The 22,252-nt window shown below is 38.0% G+C and overlaps 1 protein-coding gene across 1 annotated transcript in view; it reads left to right on the forward strand.

The window, feature by feature from the left end:
* The window catches only part of OCA2 (OCA2 melanosomal transmembrane protein), a 424,483-nt gene that overhangs the window by 153,541 nt on the left and 248,690 nt on the right, over nt 1–22,252 (forward strand). The window contains exon 14 of the mRNA XM_047086660.1: nt 5,493–5,625. Within this exon, the coding sequence (XP_046942616.1) occupies nt 5,493–5,625 (133 nt within the window). The remainder of the gene's footprint in view (nt 1–5,492; nt 5,626–22,252) is intronic.

Here is a 22,252-nt window from a genome sequence, read left to right on the forward strand (position 1 = left end):
TTTAATTTATTTTATAGTAGCTCAGAGATAAAAGAATACTTATTTGTATAGAGACACAAATGAACTTATTGCTCCAGGGATAGTGTCTTCAGCAGAGATTAATTTATTAAACCTCATTATCAATGATAGCACAGCCACACATTTGTGTGCACATTTATTCTGCATTATTTGGTTGTTTATGAACTGAACTAGGAAGAAAAAAGATTATAAAATAAAAATTAATTTTGAAATTAATTTTTAAAATATTAATGAAGAAAGTTAATACTCCATATGTAATTCAGAGGAGTTATTAAAAACAGTACTGGACTTTGGAACAGTAAAAGAAGTCACATCAGAAAATTCTTCCACATTCCCTGAGGATTAGGAAGAAGTTACAGGGAGTTATGAAGAAAGTTCTTCCAACATACCCTTCTACACCCTGTTCACTCCTCCCAGATCTCTTAGGATGGTTCTTTGTTTGTGGGATTTCCAGTACTGAACAGGTAGGTGGGGAAGACTTCCAGGGTCCTTCTACACTGTAGTAGGACTTTCAATAATGCCTTGTTCCTTCATCTCCCAGTGGACTAACAGGGATGTAATCCTTTGCTGGTTACATTTACTCCTTTATGCTTGTTCTAGGGAGACTTATCAGTGTTGAACACAACTGTTTAACTATCTTTTATTTATTTTTTATTTATTTATTTATTTATTTATTTTTATATGAAGTTTATTGACAAATTGGTTTCCATACAACACCCAGTGCTCATCCCAAAAGGTGCCCTCCTCAATACCCATCACCCACCCGCCCCTCCCTCCCACCCCCCATCAACCCTCAGTTTGTTCTCAGTTTTTAACAGTCTCTTATGCTTTGGCTCTCTCCCACTCTAACGTCCTTTTTTTTTTTTTTTTTTTTCCTTCCCCTCCCCCATGGGTTCCTGTTAAGTTTCTCAGGATCCACATAAGAGTGAAACCATATGGTATCTGTCTTTCTCTGTATGGCTTATTTCACTTAGCATCACACTCTCCAGTTCCATCCACGTTGCTACAAAAGGCCATATTTCATTTTTTCTCATTGCCACGTAGTATTCCATTGTGTATATAAACCACAATTTCTTTATCCATTCATCAGTGGATGGACATTTAGGCTCTTTCCATAATTTGGCTATTGTTGAGAGTGCTGCTATGAACATTGGGGTACAAGTGCCCCTATGCATCAGTACTCCTGTATCCCTTGGGTAGATTCCTAGCAGTGCTATTGCTGGGTCATAGGGTAGGTCTATTTTTAATTTTCTGAGGAACCTCCACACTGCTTTCCAGAGCGGCTGCACCAATTTGCATTCCCACCAACAGTGCAAGACGGTTCCCGTTTCTCCACATCCTCTCCAGCATCTATAGTCTCCTGATTTGTTCATTTTGACACACAGACCAATGGAATAGAATAGAAACCCCAGAACTAGACCCACAAACATATGGCCAACTCATCTTTGACAAAGCAGGAAAGAACATCCAATGGAAAAAAGACAGCCTCTTTAACAAATGGTGCTGGGAGAACTGGACAGCAACATGCAGAAGGTTGAAACTAGACCACTTTCTCACACCATTTACAAAAATAAACTCAAAATGGATAAAGGACCTAAATGTGAGACAGGAAACCATCAGAACCTTAGAGGAGAAAGCAGGAAAAGACCTCTCTGACCTCAGCCGTAGCAATCTCTTACTCGACACATCCCCAAAGGCAAGGGAATTAAAAGCAAAAGTGAATTACTGGGACCTTATGAAGATAAAAAGCTTCTGCACAGCAAAGGAAACAACCAACAAAACTAAAAGGCAACCAACGGAATGGGAAAAGATATTTGCAAATGACATATCGGACAAAGGTCTAGTATCTAAAATCTATAAAGAGCTCACCAAACTCCACACCCGAAAAACAAATAACCCAGTGAAGAAATGGGAAGAAAACATGAATAGACACTTCTCTAAAGAAGACATCCAGATGGCCAACAGGCACATGAAAAGATGTTCAGCGTCGCTCCTTATCAGGGAAATACAAATCAAAACCACACTCAGGTATCACCTCACGCCAGTCAGAGTGGCCAAAATTAACTATCTTTTAAATAACAGTTGAAAAATCTGTTTAGGGGAGCCATGTCCTCTGTGCTCCTGAATGACATCTCATAGGTCAGAGGAAGGCTTTCTCCATGGTGTCCCAGAGAAGTGTACACTGGGACATTCCTCAGGGCTTTCACACCATGCAGTATGCATGCTGGGGTGTTCTTTTGCTGCTCTTCCACCACCATTTTCTTCAACTCCATCAGCTGACAACTTTGATGCTGCCACTCTCTGCTGTTTCCTGCTCTGCCTTTCCTATCACTTCCTCTTAGTTTCCTTTGTGGGTTTTCTGATTCCACATGGCTCTCCAATATCTGTGGGCCTTGGAGTTCTGCCTTTTTTAATTTTTTTTTTTTTTACAATCTTTCCTCTTGGGTCAACATTCTGTAGTAGACCTCATGCCCTCTATGGTCTGCTTTGTCTTCTGTGTGTTGGGATGACCCATTTCTATGCCTTTTCCAGAGGTTTCTACCTTCCTCAGATCCATGTATATCATGACTTCTGCTCCACATACTCCATGTATTCTCATATTAAGGATGTACTACACCAGATCCCTCCTGTCATCACACCCACTCTATAGAGCTGGGGTCTTCTACTTATTGAGTATCCAGATATGATTCAATCTTAAAATTACACCATGATATTTATGAAAACATACAGCAAATTCAGCTAAGCCATTCTCCAACCCAATTGACTGTTTTGACTTTGTTCCAGAGTTAGCCTGAAAGCATGACCCCTAGAAAATGATATTGGTGGGCCAAGAGTTACTCTGCCAGATGATACATATAGCCCCTTTGAATATATATAGTTTATGAAGCCGTGGATGTTCTAATATGATTCTGAGGGGGATCCTTTTTTCATAGTTTTACATGCCTCAAATTTTGACCACTTCCACTGTCAAATGAGGACTTTGTGGAAAATTAATAAGAACATAGCTAAGTAGATCCCAAACCAAAACAGTATAAAACAAGACTAAAGGGGACAAAATAAAACCAGCACCTTGCAAGACAGGGCTGCATTTAAGCATTGTATTGATGGAAGTGTAATAGTGGGTGGTTTTGTTACTAAGAACATTAAGGAGAAGAGTGTAGGAAATTACAGAGGCACGTAAAGCAGCAGGTAGGCCCAGATACACGCACCTAATAAGCTTAGTGAAAATATTTGCATCCCGTGATATATTTCATCTGCCTGTATTATTCTTAAATTTTTTAGCTGCGATTTTCCCTCTCTGCATTGTTCTTACTTGATAAATCCACCCATTACAACTCTGGTAGCAACCAAATACTTCCACTCAAAGTTGTATTGTTTTGTTGTGAAGGCCTCCTAGGACCCCCTTAGTCTTTTTCTTTCTTTAATCCACCCCTCACTTTTTTTTTTCAATTTCCCCATAGTTTCTAACATGACAAAAAATTTATAGTTAATATGTTAAAAAAAGGACCCAGAATTACTCAGGATACAAATACCTCTGCCTTAGTAGTCACCTTCCTTCAAAAAATATTAATTATATTCTATGACTGTGTTGGTATAAAGACAAATATATTCATATTTTAGGCCATTTTCTTTGACTCAAAAGTTCTTCTTTTGCTTTTTTCCCAGTTTTTATTTAAATTCCAGTTTGCTAACATACAGTGTAATATTAGTTTCAGGAGTAGAATTTAGTGATTCATCACTTAGAAACAACACCCAGTGCTCATCACAATGAGTGCCCTCGTCAATACCCATCGCCCATTTAACCCATCTCCCTGCCCACCTCCCCTCCAGCAACCCTTTTTGCTTTTAATTTTAGAAGACATTAAAAGATTTTGAGGTGTCCCTGAAAGTTTTGTGGACTTTTTTTAAACTAGATGTTTGGGGCATGAGTTCTATAGATGAACACCAAGTCCAAGGTAATATCCTTATTGAAGAACTACCAGAAAAGTGGTGAAATCTTATATGGCCATTAAAAACATTCTTTGAGTCCCACTTCTTTGTAGGTTTCTTGCTGTCTATGTATGAATGAATTCATACAGCTCCGTCTATCGTTCATAATGCTGTTTTCCCGGGTAACCACTGAACGTGCAGATAACTAACTGTAAGAGATTAAGAACTTCAGATTATTGTACAACTGTCAAGCCTAAACTCTGACACAACCTTATCGATAATGGCTTCTAGTTATAATATATCTTTAGTAAATTTAGAAGTGGTTTTAGATCTTTTCTAGAAGTGAAAAGGACAAATACATTTTAATAAGCAACAATATAGTAAATATTTCTCCTCCTAATGCAGACCTTTTGAAGGTGGTCTTTCTGACCCCTGTCTTGGGCACTGTCTCTCAAGGTCCTCACTTACATTCTCTGGGACTTGCCCCTCTAGCCCCCTGAGTGTACCCCCCCACCCCGAGGTGGAGAGACTTGCCCACATTCTGTGTGAGCACATATATCTGCCACATTACTGTGGTCCTTCCTGCCCTGGAGTAGCCCCCCATACCTGCACTTTGTCACTGGGCTTCTAACCTCTTTGTGGCACCAGTGGTCCATAGACACTGCAGATAAAACCTAGAGTTCTCACCAGTGAGAAGTTGGTTCTCATGGACAACTTCATGGGGACAACAACTTTATCTGTCATGCTGGGGGCTCAGGGATCACCTTCACCATACCGTTGAGGTATAAGCACTGAGTAAAAGAAAGACAAAACCAACCAATGATGCTGCTGACTTGTTCCTTGACAGATTAAGCAGGTGGAGATTTTATCCCCAAAGAGATATCCTCAGCAGCTGACCATGGCAGATAGTTCTGCAGACAGGCAAAGGAAGTGTGAAGAGATGGAGAAGTTCTTTCCTGGACCCCTTGTGGACAGTAGGGACACTCTGAACCACCTCAGTCCTGATGGCCACTGGTCTCCCTGTAGAGGGCTGTGCTCTCCAGCCAAAGATGCTCTTTCACATAGCAGGGATTTAAATGAAATATTAAAAAAAAACAAGTTTATCTTGAAATGGGCAAATATTGCCACATAGTTTTATGTTTTGCCCCTGTCAGTCTTTATTTGTCCTGGGAGAATGTGTCAGTCCTGTGTGGTGAAGGTAGACCCAGTTAAGATTAAGAGTGTCTGTGATAGCCTGTTTTTGTTTTCTCCTAAGGTTGATTGTTTTTCGGGTTTGAATTGGTTTATCAGTATGAAAGAAACAAACCTTAAGCATTTTCAATATTGTAAAGAAGAGTACCTGTTCTTCCTTGGGTGTTGTGCTGGACTTTGTGGCCCTTGTGCTAACATCCACCATACTGATGTGCCTACCCCTGCTGGGTCTCGGTGTTATGCCCTCCCTGGATCCCTCATGTGGGGGGTGATCCCTGAAGAGGGAGCTGTGCTATCTGTTATTTCAGGGGAAAGTCGTATCTGTCATTTCATTTCCTCTTTTCTATTTCTAGGGCCTGGACTTCGCAGGATTTACTGCACACATGTTCGTTGGGATTTGCCTCATTCTACTGTTCTCCTTTCCACTCCTCAGACTCCTTTTCTGGAACAAAAAGCTTTATAACAGGGAGCCCAGTGAGATTGTTGGTGAGTATGAACACCTCCTCATACAGCCTTAGAGTTTACTATTATAATATTATCTTTTTCCAGAAGAAATTGCCACAGAAAGGCAGGAGTTTTCTTACATACTGAGATATGTTCCCTTCTGCCTCCTGGTATGCACTGTGCTTTCAGGGGCTTTAAATCCATGGACCTCTTTAGTTTTCTGTAGAGTGAAATGTGGGAAGCAATGGCTTCTGTTTCTAGTTTGCATGCCATGACATCATTAGACCACGTGTATACAATATAAGTAGCATAGTATAGAGACTTTAGTGTTCAAATATGTCATACTTTGTGATTAAATGTGATTACAGGGGCGCCTGGGTGGCTCAGTCGGTTAAGCGTCCGACTTCAGCTCAGGTCATGATATCGCGGTCCGTGAGTTCAAGCCCCGCATCGGTCTCTGGGCTGATGGTCAGAGCCTGGAGCCTGCTTCCGATTCTGTGTCTCCCTCTCTCTCTGCCCCTCCCCCGTTCATGCTCTGTCTCTCTCTGCCTCAAAAATAAATAAACGTTAAAAAAATTAAAAAAAATGTGATTACAAAAGTGACAACATAATCCAACACAGAGGACGATGTACCATGTCAGTCAAGAATGTATCGGCGAGGCACCAGGCAGCAGGAAGAGGGCTCATGACCATCTTATGGCTTTGCATTTTTCTTACCTAAAATTTTGGTAAATGTTTTATTGAGAACATTACTGATGAGGATATGTTAGAAGCAAGAGATTATTTGGGAAATAGCCATCCTCTCCTCAGCCAGACCAATATAGGACATTGTGCAGGTTGCCTGGGTAGCAGAGCACATCTGGGTGACAGGAGTACATTAACAAAGGTGCATTTCTTTCTCTGTAGTTTCAGATGGTGTGGTGTCCTCACAGAGCTCATAGATTGTATATTTAGCTCTATCATCCTGTTATTACTCTGTCCTTGTGTTGTACAGGACTTCAGGTTTTATCTTTAGTAAGATAAGAAAATACCATTTTTGTATGAATAGGTAAGGATCTATAGGTTTTGTTACCAGCCCTCCTGCTCATCAGATGTGACTGTACTTGGCAGATTTGCCTTTCTTTCATTCATGACTTTTGTATTCAGAATTTGACAATTTTTGTTCTAGTTTGGAAAACATTATCTTATATACCCTCTCAAGAGTCATCCATATAAAACAAGCTTGTTCTTAGTAAAATGTAGTCATCCACCTCTTCCAGAGAAATGGAATGATACACAGAAATGTCTATTTTAGGAAATGCTTATTGACCAAATGCACAAAACATTGGAGTGTCCTTGTGGATGTAGAAATGGTACTTTAAACATGACCAAGCAGTAAGAAATTCTGGGTGGACCCTCCGCCTAACCCCAACTGAAGATGATGTAAGTGCAGGACAAGTGGGAACATTTCCTGTGCTTCAGATGCTCATGGGGCACTAGGATTGGCATAGGCCCCACCCAACAGGACCTGAACTATAGGGGGTGAGCCTAGGATGGGGGACTGGAGATAAGGGGGGTGCAAACACAGGTGTTGGGGGCTAAATAGGACTGCCCTTTTTATGTAATCCTTTTTTTTATTTTAATTTTATTTTTAAAAATTTGCATCCAAATTAGCGTATAGTGCAACGATTTCAGGAGTAGATTCCTTAGTGCCCCTTACCCATTTACCTTACCCATTTAGTCTGTCCTGCCTCCTACAACCCCTCCAGTAACCCTCAGTTTGTTCTCTATATTTAAGAGTCTCTTCTGTTTTGTCCCCTCCCTGTTTTTATATTATTTTTGTTTCCCTTCCCTTATGTTCATCTATTTTGTCTCTTAAAGTCCTCATATGAGTGAAATCATCTGATATTTGTCTTTCTTTTACGAATTTCTCTTAGCATAATACCCTCCAGTTCCATCCATGTAGCTGCAAATGGCAAGATTTCATTCCTTTTGATTACTGAGTAATACTCCATTGTGTATATATACCACATCTTATTTATCCATTTATCCATCAATGGACATTTGGGCTCTTTCCATACTTTGGCTGTTGTTGATAGTGCTGCTATAAATATTGGGGTGCATGTGTCCCTTTGAAACAGCACACCTGTATCCCTTGAAAAAATACCTAGTAGTGCAATTGCAGGGTCATAGGGTAGTTCAAGTTTTAGGTTTTTGAGGAACCTGCATACTGTTTTCCAGAGTGGCTGCACCAGCTTGCATTCCCACCAGCAATGCGGAAGAGATCCTCTTTCTCCGCATCCTTGCCAACATCTGTTGTTGCCCGAGTTGTTAATGTTAGCCATTCTGACAGGTGTCAGGTGATATCTCATTGTGGTTTTGATTTGTATTTCCCTGATGAGGAGTGATGTTGAACATTTTTTTCATGTGTTGGTTGGCCATCCGAATGTCTTCTTTGGAGAAGTGACTATTCATGTATTTTGCCCATTTCTTCGCAGGGTTCTTTGGTTTTTGGGTGTTGAGTTTGATAAGTTGTTTATAGATTTTGGATACTAACCCTTTATCTGATATGTCGTTTGCAAATATCTTCTCCCATTCTGTAGGTTGCCTTTTAGTTTTGCTGATTGTTTCCTTCGCTGTGCAGATTTTTATTTTGGTGAGGTCCCAGTAGTTCATTTTTGCTTTTGTTTCCCTTGCCTCTGGAGATGTGTTGAATAAGAACTTGCTGCAGCCAAGATCAAAGAGGTTTTTGCCTGCTTTCTCCTCAAGGGTTTTGATGGCTTCCTGTATTACATTTAGGTTTTTCATCCATTTTGAGTTTATTTTTGTGTATGGTGTAAGAAATGGTCCAGGTTCATTCTTCTGTATGTCACTGTCCAGTTTTCCCAGCACCACTTGCAGAAGAGACTGTCTTTATTCCATTGGATATTCTTTCCTGCTTTGTCAAAGATCAGTTGGCCATACGTTTGTGGGTCCATTTCTGGGTTCTCTAATTTGTTCCATTGATCTGAGTGTCTGTTCTTGTGCCAGTACCATACTGTCTTGATGATTAGAGCTTTGTAGTGTAGTTTGAATTCTGGGATTGTGATGCCTCCTGCTTTGGTTTTCTTTTTCAAGATTGCTTTGGCTATTTGGGGTCTTTTCTGGTTCCATACAAATTTTAGGATTATTTGTTCTATCTCTTTAAAGAATGCTGGTGTTATTTTGATAGGGATTGCATTGAACATGTAGATTTCTTGGCTACTTTGCCATTTTAACAATATTTGTCCTTCGTATCCAGGAGCATGGAATCTTTTTCCATTCTTTGTGTCTTCTTCAATTTCTTTCATAAGCTTTCTATAGTTTTCAGTATATAGATTTTTCACCTCTTTGGTTAGATTTATTCCTAGGTATTTTATGGGTTTTGGTGCAATGGTAAATGGCATCGATTCCTTGATTTCTCTTTCTGTTGCTTCATTGTCGGTGAATAGGAATGCAACTGATTTCTGTGCATTGATTTTATATCCTGCAACTTTGTTGAATTCATGAATCAGTTCTAGCAGTTTTTTGGTGGAATCTTTTGGGTTTTCCATATAAAGTATCATGTCTTCTGCGAAGAGTGAAAGTTTGACCTCCTCCTGGCCGATTTGTATGCCTTTTATTTCTTTGTGTTGTCTAATTGCAGAGGCTAAGACTTCCAGTACTATGTTGAATAACCGTGGAGAGAGTGGACATCCCTGTCTTGTTCCTGACCTTAGGGGGAAACTCTCAGTTTTTCCCTATGGAGGATGACATTAGCGTTGAGTCATTTGTATGTGGCTTTTATGATCTTCTATCGATACTTTCTTGAGGGTTTTTAATCAAGAAAGGATGGTGTATTTTGTCAAATGCTTTTTCTGCATCTATTGAGAGGATCATATGGTTCTTGTCCTTTCTTTTACTGATGTGATGAATCACATTAATTGTTTTGTGGATATTGAACCAGCCCTGCATCCCAGGTATAAATCCCACTTGGTCATGGTGAATAATTTTTTGAAGGTTGGCTAGTATGTTGTAGAGGATTTTTGCATGCATATTCATTGGGGAAATTGGTCTATAATTCTCCTATTTAGTCGGGTCTCTGTCTGGTTTTAGAATCAGGGTAATGCTGGCTTCATAGAAAGAGTTTGGAAGTTTTCCTTCCATTTCTATTTTTTGGAACAGCTTCAGGAGAATAAGTGTTAACTTTTCCTTAAATGTTTGGTAGAATTCCCCTGGAAAGCCATCTGGCCATGAACTCTTGTTTTTTGGGAGATTTTTGATTACTAATTTGACTTCCTTACTGGTTATGTGTCTGTACAAATTTTCTATTTCTTCCTGTTTAAGTTTTGGTAGTGTATATGTTTCTAGGAATTTGTCCATTTCTTCCAGATTGTCCATTTTGTTGGCATATAATTGCTCTAATATTATCTTTTTCTTGTTTTTAATTTCTTCTGTGTTGGTTGTGATCTCTCCTCTTTCATTCTTGATTTTATTTATTTAGGTCCTTTCCTTTTTCTTTTTGATCAAACTGGCTAGTGGTTTATCAATTTTTTTATTCTCTCAAAGAACCAGCGTTTGGTCATTGATCTGTCCTACTGTTTGTTTTGTTTCCATAGCATTAATTTCTGCTCTAATCTTTATTATTTCCTGTCTTCTGCTGATCTTGGGTTTTATTTGCTGTTCTTTTTCCAGCTCTTTAAGGCATAAGGTTACGTTGTGTATCTGAGATCTTTCTTCCTTCTTTAGGAAGGCCTGGATTACTATATACTTTCCTCTTATGACCGTCTTTGCTGCGTCCCAGAGGTTTTGGGTTGTGGTGTTATCATTTTCTTTGGCTCCCATATGCTTTTTAATTTCCTCTTTAACTTCTTGGTTAGCCCATTCATTCTTTAGTAGGATGTTGTTTCGTCTCCAAGTATTTGTTACCATTCCAAATTTTTTCTTGTGGTTGGTTTCAAGTTTCATAGCACTGTGGTCTGAACATATGCACGGTATGATCTCGATCTTTTTGTACTTGCTGAGGGCTGATTTGTGTCCCAGTGTGTGATCTTTCTGGAGAACATTCCATGTGCACTAGAGAAGAATGTATATTCTGCTGCTTTAGGATGAAATGTTCTAAATATATCTGTTAAGTCCATCTGGTCCAGTGTGTCATTCAAAGCCATTGTTTCCTTGTTGATTTTTTGATTAGATGATCCATTGCTGTGAGTGGTGTGTTGAAGTCTCCTACTATTATGGTGTTACTGTCGATGAGTTTCTTTATGTTTGTGATTAATTGATTTATATATTTGGGTACTCCCACATTTGTCACATAAATGTTTACAATTGTTAGGTCTTCTTGGTGGATAGACCTCTTAATTATGATATAATGCCCTTCTGCATCTCTTGATACAGTCTTTATTTTAAAGTCTAGACTTTGTGATGTAAGTATGGCTACTCTGTCTTTCTTTTGTTGGCCATTAGCATGATAGATGGTTCTCCATCCCTGTACTTTCAATCTGAAGGTGTCTCTAGGCCTAAAGTGTCTCTTGTAAACAGCATATAGTATGGATCCTGTTTTCTTTTCCATTCTGTTACCCTATGTCTTTTGATTGGAGCATTGAGTCCATTGCTGTTTAGAGTGAGTACTGAAAGATACGAATTTATTGCCATTATGTTGCTTGTACAGTTGGAGTTTCTGGCGATGTTCCCTGGTCCTTTCTAAGTTTTGTTGCTTTTGGTATTTATTTATGTATGTGTGTATGTATGTATGTATGTATGTATGTATTTTTTCATCTTTTCTTCCCTCAGAGAGTCCCCCTTAAAATTTCTTGCAGGGTTGGTTTAGTGGTCCCAAAATCCTTTAATTTTGTTTTGTCTGGGAAACTTTTTATCTCTCCTTCTATTTTGAACGACAGCCTTGCTGCATAAAGAATTCTTGGCTGCATATTTTTCTGATTCAGCACATTGAATATATCCTGCCACTCCTTTCTGGCCTGCCAAGTTTCTGTGGATAGGTCTGCTTCAAACCTGATTTGTGTTCCCTTGTAGGTTAGGGACTTTTTTCCCCCTTGCTGCTTTTATGATTCTCTCCTTGCCTGAGTATTTTGTGAATTTGAGTACGATATGCCTTGTTGGTTTTTGTTTGTTTTTGGTCGGTTTTTGTTGAATGTAATGGGAGTCCTCTGTGCTTCCTGGATTTTGATGTCTGTGTCTTTCCCCAGGCTAGGAAAGTTTTCTGCTATGATTTGCTCACATAACCCTTCTACCCTATTTATGTCTCTTCCTCTTCTGGGACCCCTATGATTCTGATATTGTTCCTTTTTAACGAGTCACTGATTTCTCTAATTCTTTTTTTCAATTTTTTAAATATTTATTTTTGAGAGAGAGAAACAGAGTGTGAGTGGGGGAGGAGCAGAGAGAGATGGAGACGGAGAATCCAAAGCAGGGTCCAGGCTCTGAACTGTCAGCACAGAGCCTGACACGTGGCTTGAACCCACAAACAGTGAGATCATGACCTGTGCTGAAGTCAAATGGTTAGCCAGTTGAGCCACCCAGGTGCCCCAGATTTCTCTAATTCTTAAATCATGCTCTTTTGCGATAATCTCCCTCTTTTTTTCCTGCTTCATTATTCTCCATAAGTTTTTCCTCTATATTGCTGATTCTCTGTTCTGCCTTATCCATCCTTGCCGTCATGGCATCCATCTGTGATTGCAGCTCAGTTGTAGCATTTTTTATTTCATCCTGACCAGTTTTTACTTCTTTCATCTCTGCATACAGGGATTCTAATCTATTTTCGAGTCCAGCTAGCCTTCTTATTATCGTGATTCTAAATTCTGGTTCTGACATCTTGCTTATATCTGTGTTGGTTATTCCCTGTCATTTCTTCCTGCTCTTTCTTTTGGTGTGAATTCTTTCGTTTCATCATTTTTAAGGGAGAAAAGGAACTAATGAGGTAGAAAAAATTAAAATAAAAATATTAAAATAAAAAATATTAAAATTAACAAAATAAACACACACACACAAAAATCGAATAAATGATGCTAGATGATAGGTGTGTTTTGTTCTGGATGTTGAAAGTGGCTTGATAGATTAGAGAAAAAAAGGGGGAAAAAGAAAAAAAAAGGAAATTGTTTGAAAATTTGAAAAAATGAATACACTGAAGTAGACTAAATTGAAATGATGGGAGTAAAACAGAATATGAAAAAATTTACATAAAATAAATATAAATTTACATAAAATTTACATAATTTTTACATAAATTTACATATATTTACATAAAATAAAAATTTACATAAAATAAAAATAAAAAAATAAAGAATAGAGCAGAAAAAAATTAAAGAAAAATATTTTTAATACAAATTAAAAATAAAAATGATTTCTTTCTCTTTCTGTATTCAAGAAAAAGAAAAGAAACAAAAAAGACAAAAATGAAAAAGGAAATCATTTGAAAATTTGAAAAAGTGAATACCCTGAAGAATACTAAAATAAAATGATGGAAGAAAATAGAATTTGAAAAAATTTACACAAAAATAAAAAATATAGTAAAAAAATAAAGAAAAGTATTTTTAATAGAAATTGAAAATAAAAATGAATTTTTTCTCTTTCTGCTGAATTGTGTGGTTCAGCTTGTGTAGATTGTTGTGTTAATCCTCTGATCAGTTTTATAGGTGTGCAAAATGGTTTAGCGTTGGTCTGGCTGTATTTCATGGACGTGAGACACACAAAAAACTTCCATGCTGTTCTGCCATGTTGGCTCCAAGGACTGTATTTTCTTGATAGCATTGATAATGCCTCATCTCTTGTGGTCTACAGAGCAAGGTATGTGCCTTTATTAAGAAAAAAGAATCCCAGATCCTTCTGTCCTCTTACAGCTTTATAATGGAGAGGACAACTACACATGATCCCATTCCTTTCCTGTTTTGAAAAAAATTAATCAAAATTGGCTTTTAAAAAAAGATATTTCTGGCACTAGGATACCTTGATCAACTTTTGCCATTGACCAATGTATTGTTTTTCTAGGACTGATGTAACAAAGTACCATAGACGAGTGGCTTAAACAACAGATGATTTATTTCCACAGATGCTAAGATGATTTAGTAAGCTAAAGGATGGCTTATTTCCTCACAGTTCTGGAGGCTGGAAGTCCAAAATCAATGTGCCTATAAGGTTGGTTGGTTCTGAGTAAGGATGTGTTCCAGGCCTCTCCCCTTGGCTTAGATGGCCAGATTCATGTTCCTGTGGCATTCTCCCTGTGTGTGTCTATATCCATATTTCCCCATTAATAAGGATACCAGTCATCTTAGATTTGTGGCCACACTAATGACCTCACCTTAATTAATTACACCTGCAATAACACTATTTTCAAATAAGGTCACATTCTAAGGTATTGGGGATTAACACTTCAACACATGCGTTTTGGGGAAAACACAGTTCAACGTATAATGACCAGTTAGAGATGTTTAGAATGTTTTATCATCAACTAGTATATGTAAAATGAGATAATTTGATATTAATTTTAGTTTTCTGATGGAAAGGATTGCACCAAGAGAGAGCTAAGGAAACTGTGATCCCAATGGATGAGTGTGTGGGCACAGCTGTACCTCAATGGAGAGTCAGACAGTTATCTTATTCAGTTATGCTAGATTTCTCCCAACCATCCTGATGATCAGAATGACCTGAGAACAATTGTTATATATTTAGATTACCAGGCCCACCCCCAGGAATTCGGTGCTGTTAGTAAGCTCTTCTGGAGAAAACTATCTTGACATGAACTTAGGATACATGGATTTAGAAGTATAGGAAACAGATCTGTATAATCAACTCTTCCACTCTTCCTGAGTAAGGGGTTAAGAAAAGCTTTGAGGGAAGGAGTGGGGATAATTGGGATCTGCGTGATGCTAAAGCCCCATGTCAATGCCATGACAATATGTAAATCAGCACAGAGTGAGATATGCAGTGTCAGGACAAATGCTCTGGGCCACCATGGGGCATAGGGCTCTCCAATTTTAGAATGCTTATTTTTTGAGTTTATTTATTTATTTTTGAGAGTTGGGAGGGACAGAGAGAGAGGAGAGAGAGAATCCCAAGCAGGGTATCAGTGCAGAGCCCAATGCAGGGCTTCATCTCATGAACTGTGAGACCATGACCTGAGATAAAACCAACAGTTGGACGCTTAACTGACTGAGACACCAAGGTACCCTTAGAATGCTTGTTATTACTACAGATTCCCAAGCCCTATTGTAGAGATTTGGGTTCAGCAGGTCTGTGATGGCATTCAGAGCATTTGTCAGAACAGGCTTGGTTATGCTGAAGTAAAGAAGTAACTCCAAAATCTAAATGAATTGCAAAGCTCTGTCCCCGCGCCCCCCCCCCCCCCGCCCTGCTCCCTTTCACTTCATTACTACTGAAGGCTGGTAGTACCCTGCTTGTCATCAGTTCTCAGGCCCTGAGCTTTTGGTCATCAAAGTAGAACCACTTGTTCCACCCCTTTATTGACTGACACAGGATGCCTCTGTTCATATTTTGTCATCCTGATTGTCACCAGGCCCCACCAGTCACAGGGGCCAGGATGTATCAGTCTGACAAGTGCCCAGATTGGAAAACAACATGACTTACTTGGTAAAATGCACAAATAGCCAGCACAATGTGCCCTCCTGTTCACCAGATATCAGCTCAAATGGCTTCTTGTTAATATTTTGTATAGAATTTTTGTGTCTGTGTACATTACGGAAATTGATGTACAGTTTACTTTCTTGTAATGTCTTTTTTTTTTTTTTTGCTGTACTCATAGGATGAGTACAGAAGTATACACTCCTCTTCAACTTTTTTGGAGGAGATGATATAGAATTGCTAACACTGTTCCCTTAAATGTTTGGCAGGGTATTTACAGGCCTGGATTTGTGTGTGTTGGGGGTTTAGCTAAACATTCAAATTCCTGATTAGATACAAAGCTGGCTATTACAGTTATCTATTTAGTGATTTATCACTTACATATAACAACCAGGGCTCATCACAACAAGTGCCCTCCTTAATACCTATCACCCATTAAGCCCATTGCCCACCCACCTCCCTCCATTAACCCTCAGTTTGTTCTCTATAGTTAAGAGTCTCTTATGGTTTTCTTCCCTCTTTCTTCCTTTCTTTTTTCCCTTCCCATATGTTCATCTGTTTTGTTTCTTAAATTCCACATATCAGTGAAATCATATGGTATTTGTCTTTCTGACTGACTTATTTTGTTTAGCATAATACATTTGCAAATGACAATATTTCATATATATATATATATATACACATAGTATATAGTATATACACATGTATATATGTAGTATATAGTATATACATGTATATATACATGTATATAATATATACATACATATAATATACACATAATATTATATATAATATTTCATTCTTTTTGATGGCTGAATAATATTCTATTGGTATATATACACATATATAATATTACATATATACTTAATATATATAATATATAAATATATAAAATATTACATATATAATCATTCTTTTTGATGGCTGAGTAATATTCTATTGTGTATATATACACATATATAATATTACACATTTATAATATATACGTATATACAATACACGTATATAATATTCTATTGTGTATACACAATATATATACCACATCTTTAAAAAAATTTTTTTTAATGTTTATTTATATTTGAGAGAGATAGAGAAAGACAGAGCATGAGCAGGGGAGGGGAAGAGAGAGATAGAGACAGAATCCAAAGCAGGCTCCAGGCTCTGAGCTGTCAACACAGAGCCCAATGTGGGGCTTGAACTCACAAGATATGAGATCATGACCTAAGCCAAAGTTGGATGCTCAACTGACTGAGCCACCCAGGTGCCCCTATGTATAACACATCTTTATCCATTTATCCATTGATGGATATTTAGGCTCTTTCCATACTTTGGCTCTTGTTGATAATGCTGCTATAAACATCAGGGTGCATGTATTCTTTCGAATCATATTTTAGTGTCCTTTGGGTAAATACCTAGTAGTTTAATTGCTGAGTGGTAGGGCAGTTCTATTTTTAACTTTTTGAAGAATGTCCATAGTGTTTTCTAGAACGGCTGCACCAGTTTGCATTCCCCACCGACAATGTAAGAGGGTTCCCCTTTCTCTGCATCCTTGCTAACATCTGTTATTTCCTGTGATGTTAATTTTAGCCATTCATACAGGTGTGAGGTGGTATTTCATCATGGTTTTGATTTGTATTTCCCTGATGATGAATTTTTTCATGTGTCTCTTAGTCATCTGGATGTCTTTGGAAAAATACCTGTTCATGTCTTTGACCCATTTATTAACTGAATTATTTATTTTTTGGGGTGTTGAATTTGATAAGTTCTTTATAGATTTTGGATACAAACCCTTTATCAGATATGTCATTTGCAATTATCTTCTCTCATTCCATAGGTTGTTTTAGTTGTGTTGATTGTTTCCTTTGCTGTGAAGAAGGTTATCTTAGTGAAGTCCCAATAGCTCATTTAAAAAAATTTGTAATGTTTATTTATTTTTGAGACTGAGAGACAGATTGTGAGCAGGTAAGGGGCAGAGACAGGGAGACACAGAATCTGAAACAGGCTCCAGGCTGAGCTGTCAGCACAGAGCCCAATGCAGGGCTCAAACTCACAAACCATGAGATCATGACCTGAGCAGAAGTTAACTGACTGAGCCACCCAGGTGTCCCAAAATGTTCATTTTTTATTTTGTTTTTCATGCCTCTGGAGATTGATCTAGTAAGAAGTTGCTCTGGCTGAGGTCAAAGACATTGCTGCATGTTTTCTCCTGTAGGAATGTGATGGTTCCCTATCTCACATTTAGGTCTTTCATCCATTTTGAATTTATTTTTGTGTATGGTGTAAGAAAGTGATTCAGGTTCATTATTCTGCATGTTTCTGTCCAGTTTTCCTGACACCATTTGTTGAAGAGACTGTTTTTCCATTGGATGCTCCTTCCTGCTTTGTCGAAGATGAATTGACCATATAGTTGTGGGTCCATTTCTGGGCTTTCTATTCTGTTCCTTTTTTTTTAAGGATTGTTTTTTTTTTTTTTTTAGAGATTATTCTGGCCATTCAGAGTCATTGTGGTTCCTTACAAATTTTAGGATTGTTTATTCTAGCTCTTTGAAAAACTGGTAGTATTTGGATAACGGTTGCATTGGCTATGTAGATCGCTTTGGGTAATATAGACATTTTAACAATATTTGTTTTTCCAATCCATGAGCCTGGAATGTTTTTCCATTTCTTATGTCCTCTTCAATTTCTTTCATAGGCGTTCTATATTTTTTGAGTATAGATCTTTTACCTCTTTGGTTAGATTTATTCCTAGGTATTTTTTTTTTTTTTGAGTGTGAGAGTGGATGAAGAGCAGAGGGAGAGGAAGAGAGAATCCTAAGCAGGCTCCATGTCTAGCACAGAGCCTGATGTGGGACTCAATCTCATTCCCATGAGAACATGACCTGAGCCAAAATCAAGTGTTGGATGCTTAACTGACTGAGCCACCCAGGCGCCACATTCCTAGGTATCTTATGGGTTTTGGTGCAATTGTAAATGGGGTAAATTCTTTTATTTCTCTTTCTACTGATTCATTGATGTATAGAAATGCAACAGATTTCTTTACATTGATTTTATATCCTGTGACCCTCCAGCATTTGTGTATCACCGTTTTTTGGTAGAGTCTTTTAGGTTTCCTGTGTAGAGTATTATATCAACTGCAAATAGTGAAAGTTTGAGTTCTTCCTTGCTAATTTGGATGCCTTTTATTTATTTTTGTTGTCTGATTGCTAAGGCTAGAACTTCCAGTACTGTGTTGAATAACAGTGGTGAGCGTGGACATCCCTGTCTTGTTCCTAACTGTAGAGGAAAAGCTCTCAGTTTTTCCCCATTAAGGATGATATTAATTGCAGGTCTTCAGTATATAGCTTTTATGATGTTAAGGTATGTTCCCTCTATCCCTACCGTGTTGAGGTTTTTTTTTTTTTTCAAGAATGAATGCTGTATTTTGTCAAATGCTTTTTTTGCAACTACTGAGAGGATCATATGTTTCTTATCCTTTTCTATATTAATGTGGTACATCACATTGATTAATTTACAAATATTAAACCATCCCTGAAGTCCAGGAATAAATCCCACTAGGTCATGGTGAATAATTATTTTAATATACTGTTGGATTTGATTTGCTAGAATCTTGTTGAGAATTTTTTCATGTGTGTTTATCAGGCATACTGGTCTGTAAATCTCGTTTTTAGTGGGGTCCTTGATTTTGGAGTCAAGGTAATTCTGGCCTTGTAGAATGGGTTTGGAAGTTTTCCCTCAATTTCTATTTTTGGAACAGTTTGAGAAGAATATGTATAAACTCTTCTTTAAATGTCTGGTAGAATTCCCCTTGGAAGCTCTCTGGCCCTGGACTTTTGTTTGTTGGGAGATTTTTGATTACTGTTTCAATTACTTTGCTGGTTATGAGTCTGTTCAAATTTTCTATTTTTTTCTGTTTTATTTTTAGTAGTTTTTATGTTTCTAGAAATTTGTTCATTTCTTCCAGATTGCCCAGTTTGTAGGCATATATCTTTTTATAGTATTCTCTTATAATTGTTTGTATTTCTGTAGTGTTGGTTGTGATCTCTTCTCTCATTTGTGACTTTATCTATTTGGGTCCTCTCTCTTTCTTTTGGTAAGTATGGCTAGGAGTTTATCAATTTGTCAATTTTGTTGATTCTTTCAAAGAACCAGCTCTTAGTTTTGTTGATTTGTTCTACTGTTTTTTTTTTGTTTGTTTCTATATTGTTTACTTCTGCTTTAATCTTTATTATTTCCCTTCTTATGTTGACTTTAGACTTTATTTGCTGTTCCTTTTCTATCTCCTATAGGTGTAAGGTTAGGTTGTGTATTTGAGACTTTTTTTGCTTCTTGAGGTTTGCTACATCCCAAAGGTTTTGGACTGTTGTGTTTTCATTTTCATTGGCTTCCATATATTTTTTTACTTGCTCTTTAATTTCTTGGTTAACCCATTCATTTTTGGTAGAATGTTCTTTAACTTCCATGTATTTGAGGGCTTTCCAAATTTTTTCTTGTGGTTGACTTAAAGTTTTATAGTGTTGTGGTCAGAAAAGATGCTTGCTAAATTCTCAATGTTTTTGTATTTGTTAAGGGCTGATTTGTGATCAAGTATGTAATATATTCTGGAGAATGTTCCATGTGCACTCGAGAAAGATGTGTATTCTGCTGCTTTAGGATGAAGTGTTCTGAATACATCTATGAAGTCCATCTAGTAGAGTGTGTCATTCAAAGCCATTATTTCCTTGTTTATTTTCTGCTTAGATGATCTGTCCATTGCTATAAGTGGGGTGTTAAGTTCCCTACTATTATGTTATTATCAATGAATTTCTTTATGTTTGTTATTAACTGAATATATATTCGAGTGCTTTCAAATTGGGGGCATAAATATTTACAATTGTTAGATCTGCTTGATGGATGGACCCCTTAATTAGATATAATGCCCTCGCTGATCTGTAGTTACAGTCTTTATTTCAAAATCTAGATTGTCTGGGGTGCCGGGGTGGCTCAGTCAGTTTGGTGGTTGACTTTGGCTTAGGTCATGATCTCACAGCTCATGGATTCGAGCCCCGTGTTGGGCTCTGTGCTGACAGCTCAGAGCCTGGAGCCTACTTCAGATTCCGTGTCTCCCTCTCTCTCTGCCCCTCCCCCAATCACACTCTGTCTCTCTCTCTCTCAAAAATTAATAAACATTAACAAAAATTTTTTAATCTAGATTGTCTGATATAAGTATAGCTGCTCTGGCTTTCTTTTAATGTCTAGTAGCATGATAGATGATTCTCTATCCCCTCACTTTCAATCTGCAGGTGTCTTTAGGTCTAGAATGAGTCTCCTGTAAGCAGCATATACATGTGTCTTATTTTTTTTAACCCATTCTGATACACTATTTGTTTTTATTGGAACATTTAGTGCATTTACATTCACAGTAATATTGATAGAGAAGAATTTAGTGCCATTGTATTGCCTGTAAGATTGGTGTTTCTGGTGATTTTCTCTGTTCCTTTCTAGTCTTTGTTGCTTTTGGTCTTTCTTTCCCACTCAAAGAGTCCACTTTAATATTGTTTGCAGAGCTGGTTTGGTGGTCACAAACTCCTTTAGTTTTTTGTTTGTCTGGGGAACTTTGATCTTTCCTTCTATTCTGAATGACAGCCTTGCTGGATAAAGTATTTCTGGCTGCATATTTTTCCCATTCAGCATGTTGAATATATCCTGCCACTCTCTTCTGGCCTGCCAGGTTTCTGTGGACAGATCTACTGCTAACCTGAATTTTCTTTCCTTGTAGGTGAGGGGTTTCTTTTTCCTTGCTGCTTTCCGGATTCTTTTCTTGTCTCTGTATTTTGCAAATTGTCCTATGATATATTTTGGCTTTGGCTGGCTTTTGTTTAATTTGATAGGAGTTCTCTGTGCCTCCAGGATTTAGATATCTAAGTCCTTCCCCAGATTAGGGAAGTTTTCAGCTATAAATTACTCAAGTAAACCTTCTGCCTCTTTTCTCTTTTTCTTCTGGGACTCCTATGATATGAATGTTATTATGCTTTCTAGAGTCACTGAGTTCTCTAAGTCTACATTCATGATCCAATACCTTTCTTTCCTTTTTTTTCCAGCTTCATTATTTTTCATATTTTTCTCTTCTATATCACTATTTCATTCTTTTGCATGATCCTTCCTTGTCATTATAGTCAGTTGGTTTTTCATTTCAGTTATAGCATTTTTAAAAATTTTAGCCTGAGTACTTTTTAGATCTTTTATCTCTGTAATAAAGGATTGTTTAGTGTCTTCTATGCTTTTCTCAGGCCCAGCTAGTATCTTTGTGATTGTTGTTTTAAATTCTGGTTCAGGCATATTACTTATATCTGTTTTGATTAGATCCTTGGCTGCGACCTGTTCTTGTTCTTTCTTTTGCAGTGAATTCCTCTGTCTTGTCAGTTTTTCTAGGTCACTGTGTGTGTGTGTGTGTGTGTGTGTGTGTGTGTGTGTGTATGTTAGGAAAGCCTGTTATATTTTCTGCTCCTGAGAGTAATAGCTATTTTAAAAAGAGGTCTTATACCGTCCAAAGCCTGGTGCTTCAGGAAGTGTTTCAGAGTTTGCACTCTGCTGTTATGTTTAGGATGCTTTTCCCCTCCAGTCAGTTCTCTGAAGAGTTTCTTCTTGCTTGCAGCTGGTGGGGGGGGTGCAGGGGTCTAGGCATGTTTGACTTTGTTAGGTGTGTGGTGTTTTAACTAGGTGTGCTTTTGTCTGCTTGTCAAAATAAACCTGATCCTATTTCCACTAGAGCTGAAACTTTGCAGCCTTCTACAATCAGTAGACTTGGTGTGTGTGAGGGTTTTGTGTCGGTCTTCTAGGTGAAGGGCCTGCTGTGCTGGTTCACAGGCTGACTTGCCCTAGTAAAGATGCACCTGCAGGGTGTAGTGGGGTGGGGCTTGGTGTAAGCAGCTCCAGCCTCCACTGGGGGTACTGTGTTGCTCACTGAAGTCTGTTAGTGCTGACAGATTGGGGAAAATGGCTTTGCCCCACACTTTCATCCTGGAGCAGGGAATCTGCTCCCACTGTTCTAGAAGCCCTCACAGAAGAGCGAGCAGTCTCCCTTTTTGTGTCCTTGGCTTCCATTAGAGCCCTGCCTTCACCT

This window comes from Lynx rufus, unplaced genomic scaffold (assembly GCF_022079265.1).
Source record: "Lynx rufus isolate CCGP_SWC_20201006 ecotype Redwood Valley unplaced genomic scaffold, mLynRuf1.p SCAF_21, whole genome shotgun sequence".
NCBI classification, from domain to species: domain Eukaryota; kingdom Metazoa; phylum Chordata; class Mammalia; order Carnivora; family Felidae; genus Lynx; species Lynx rufus.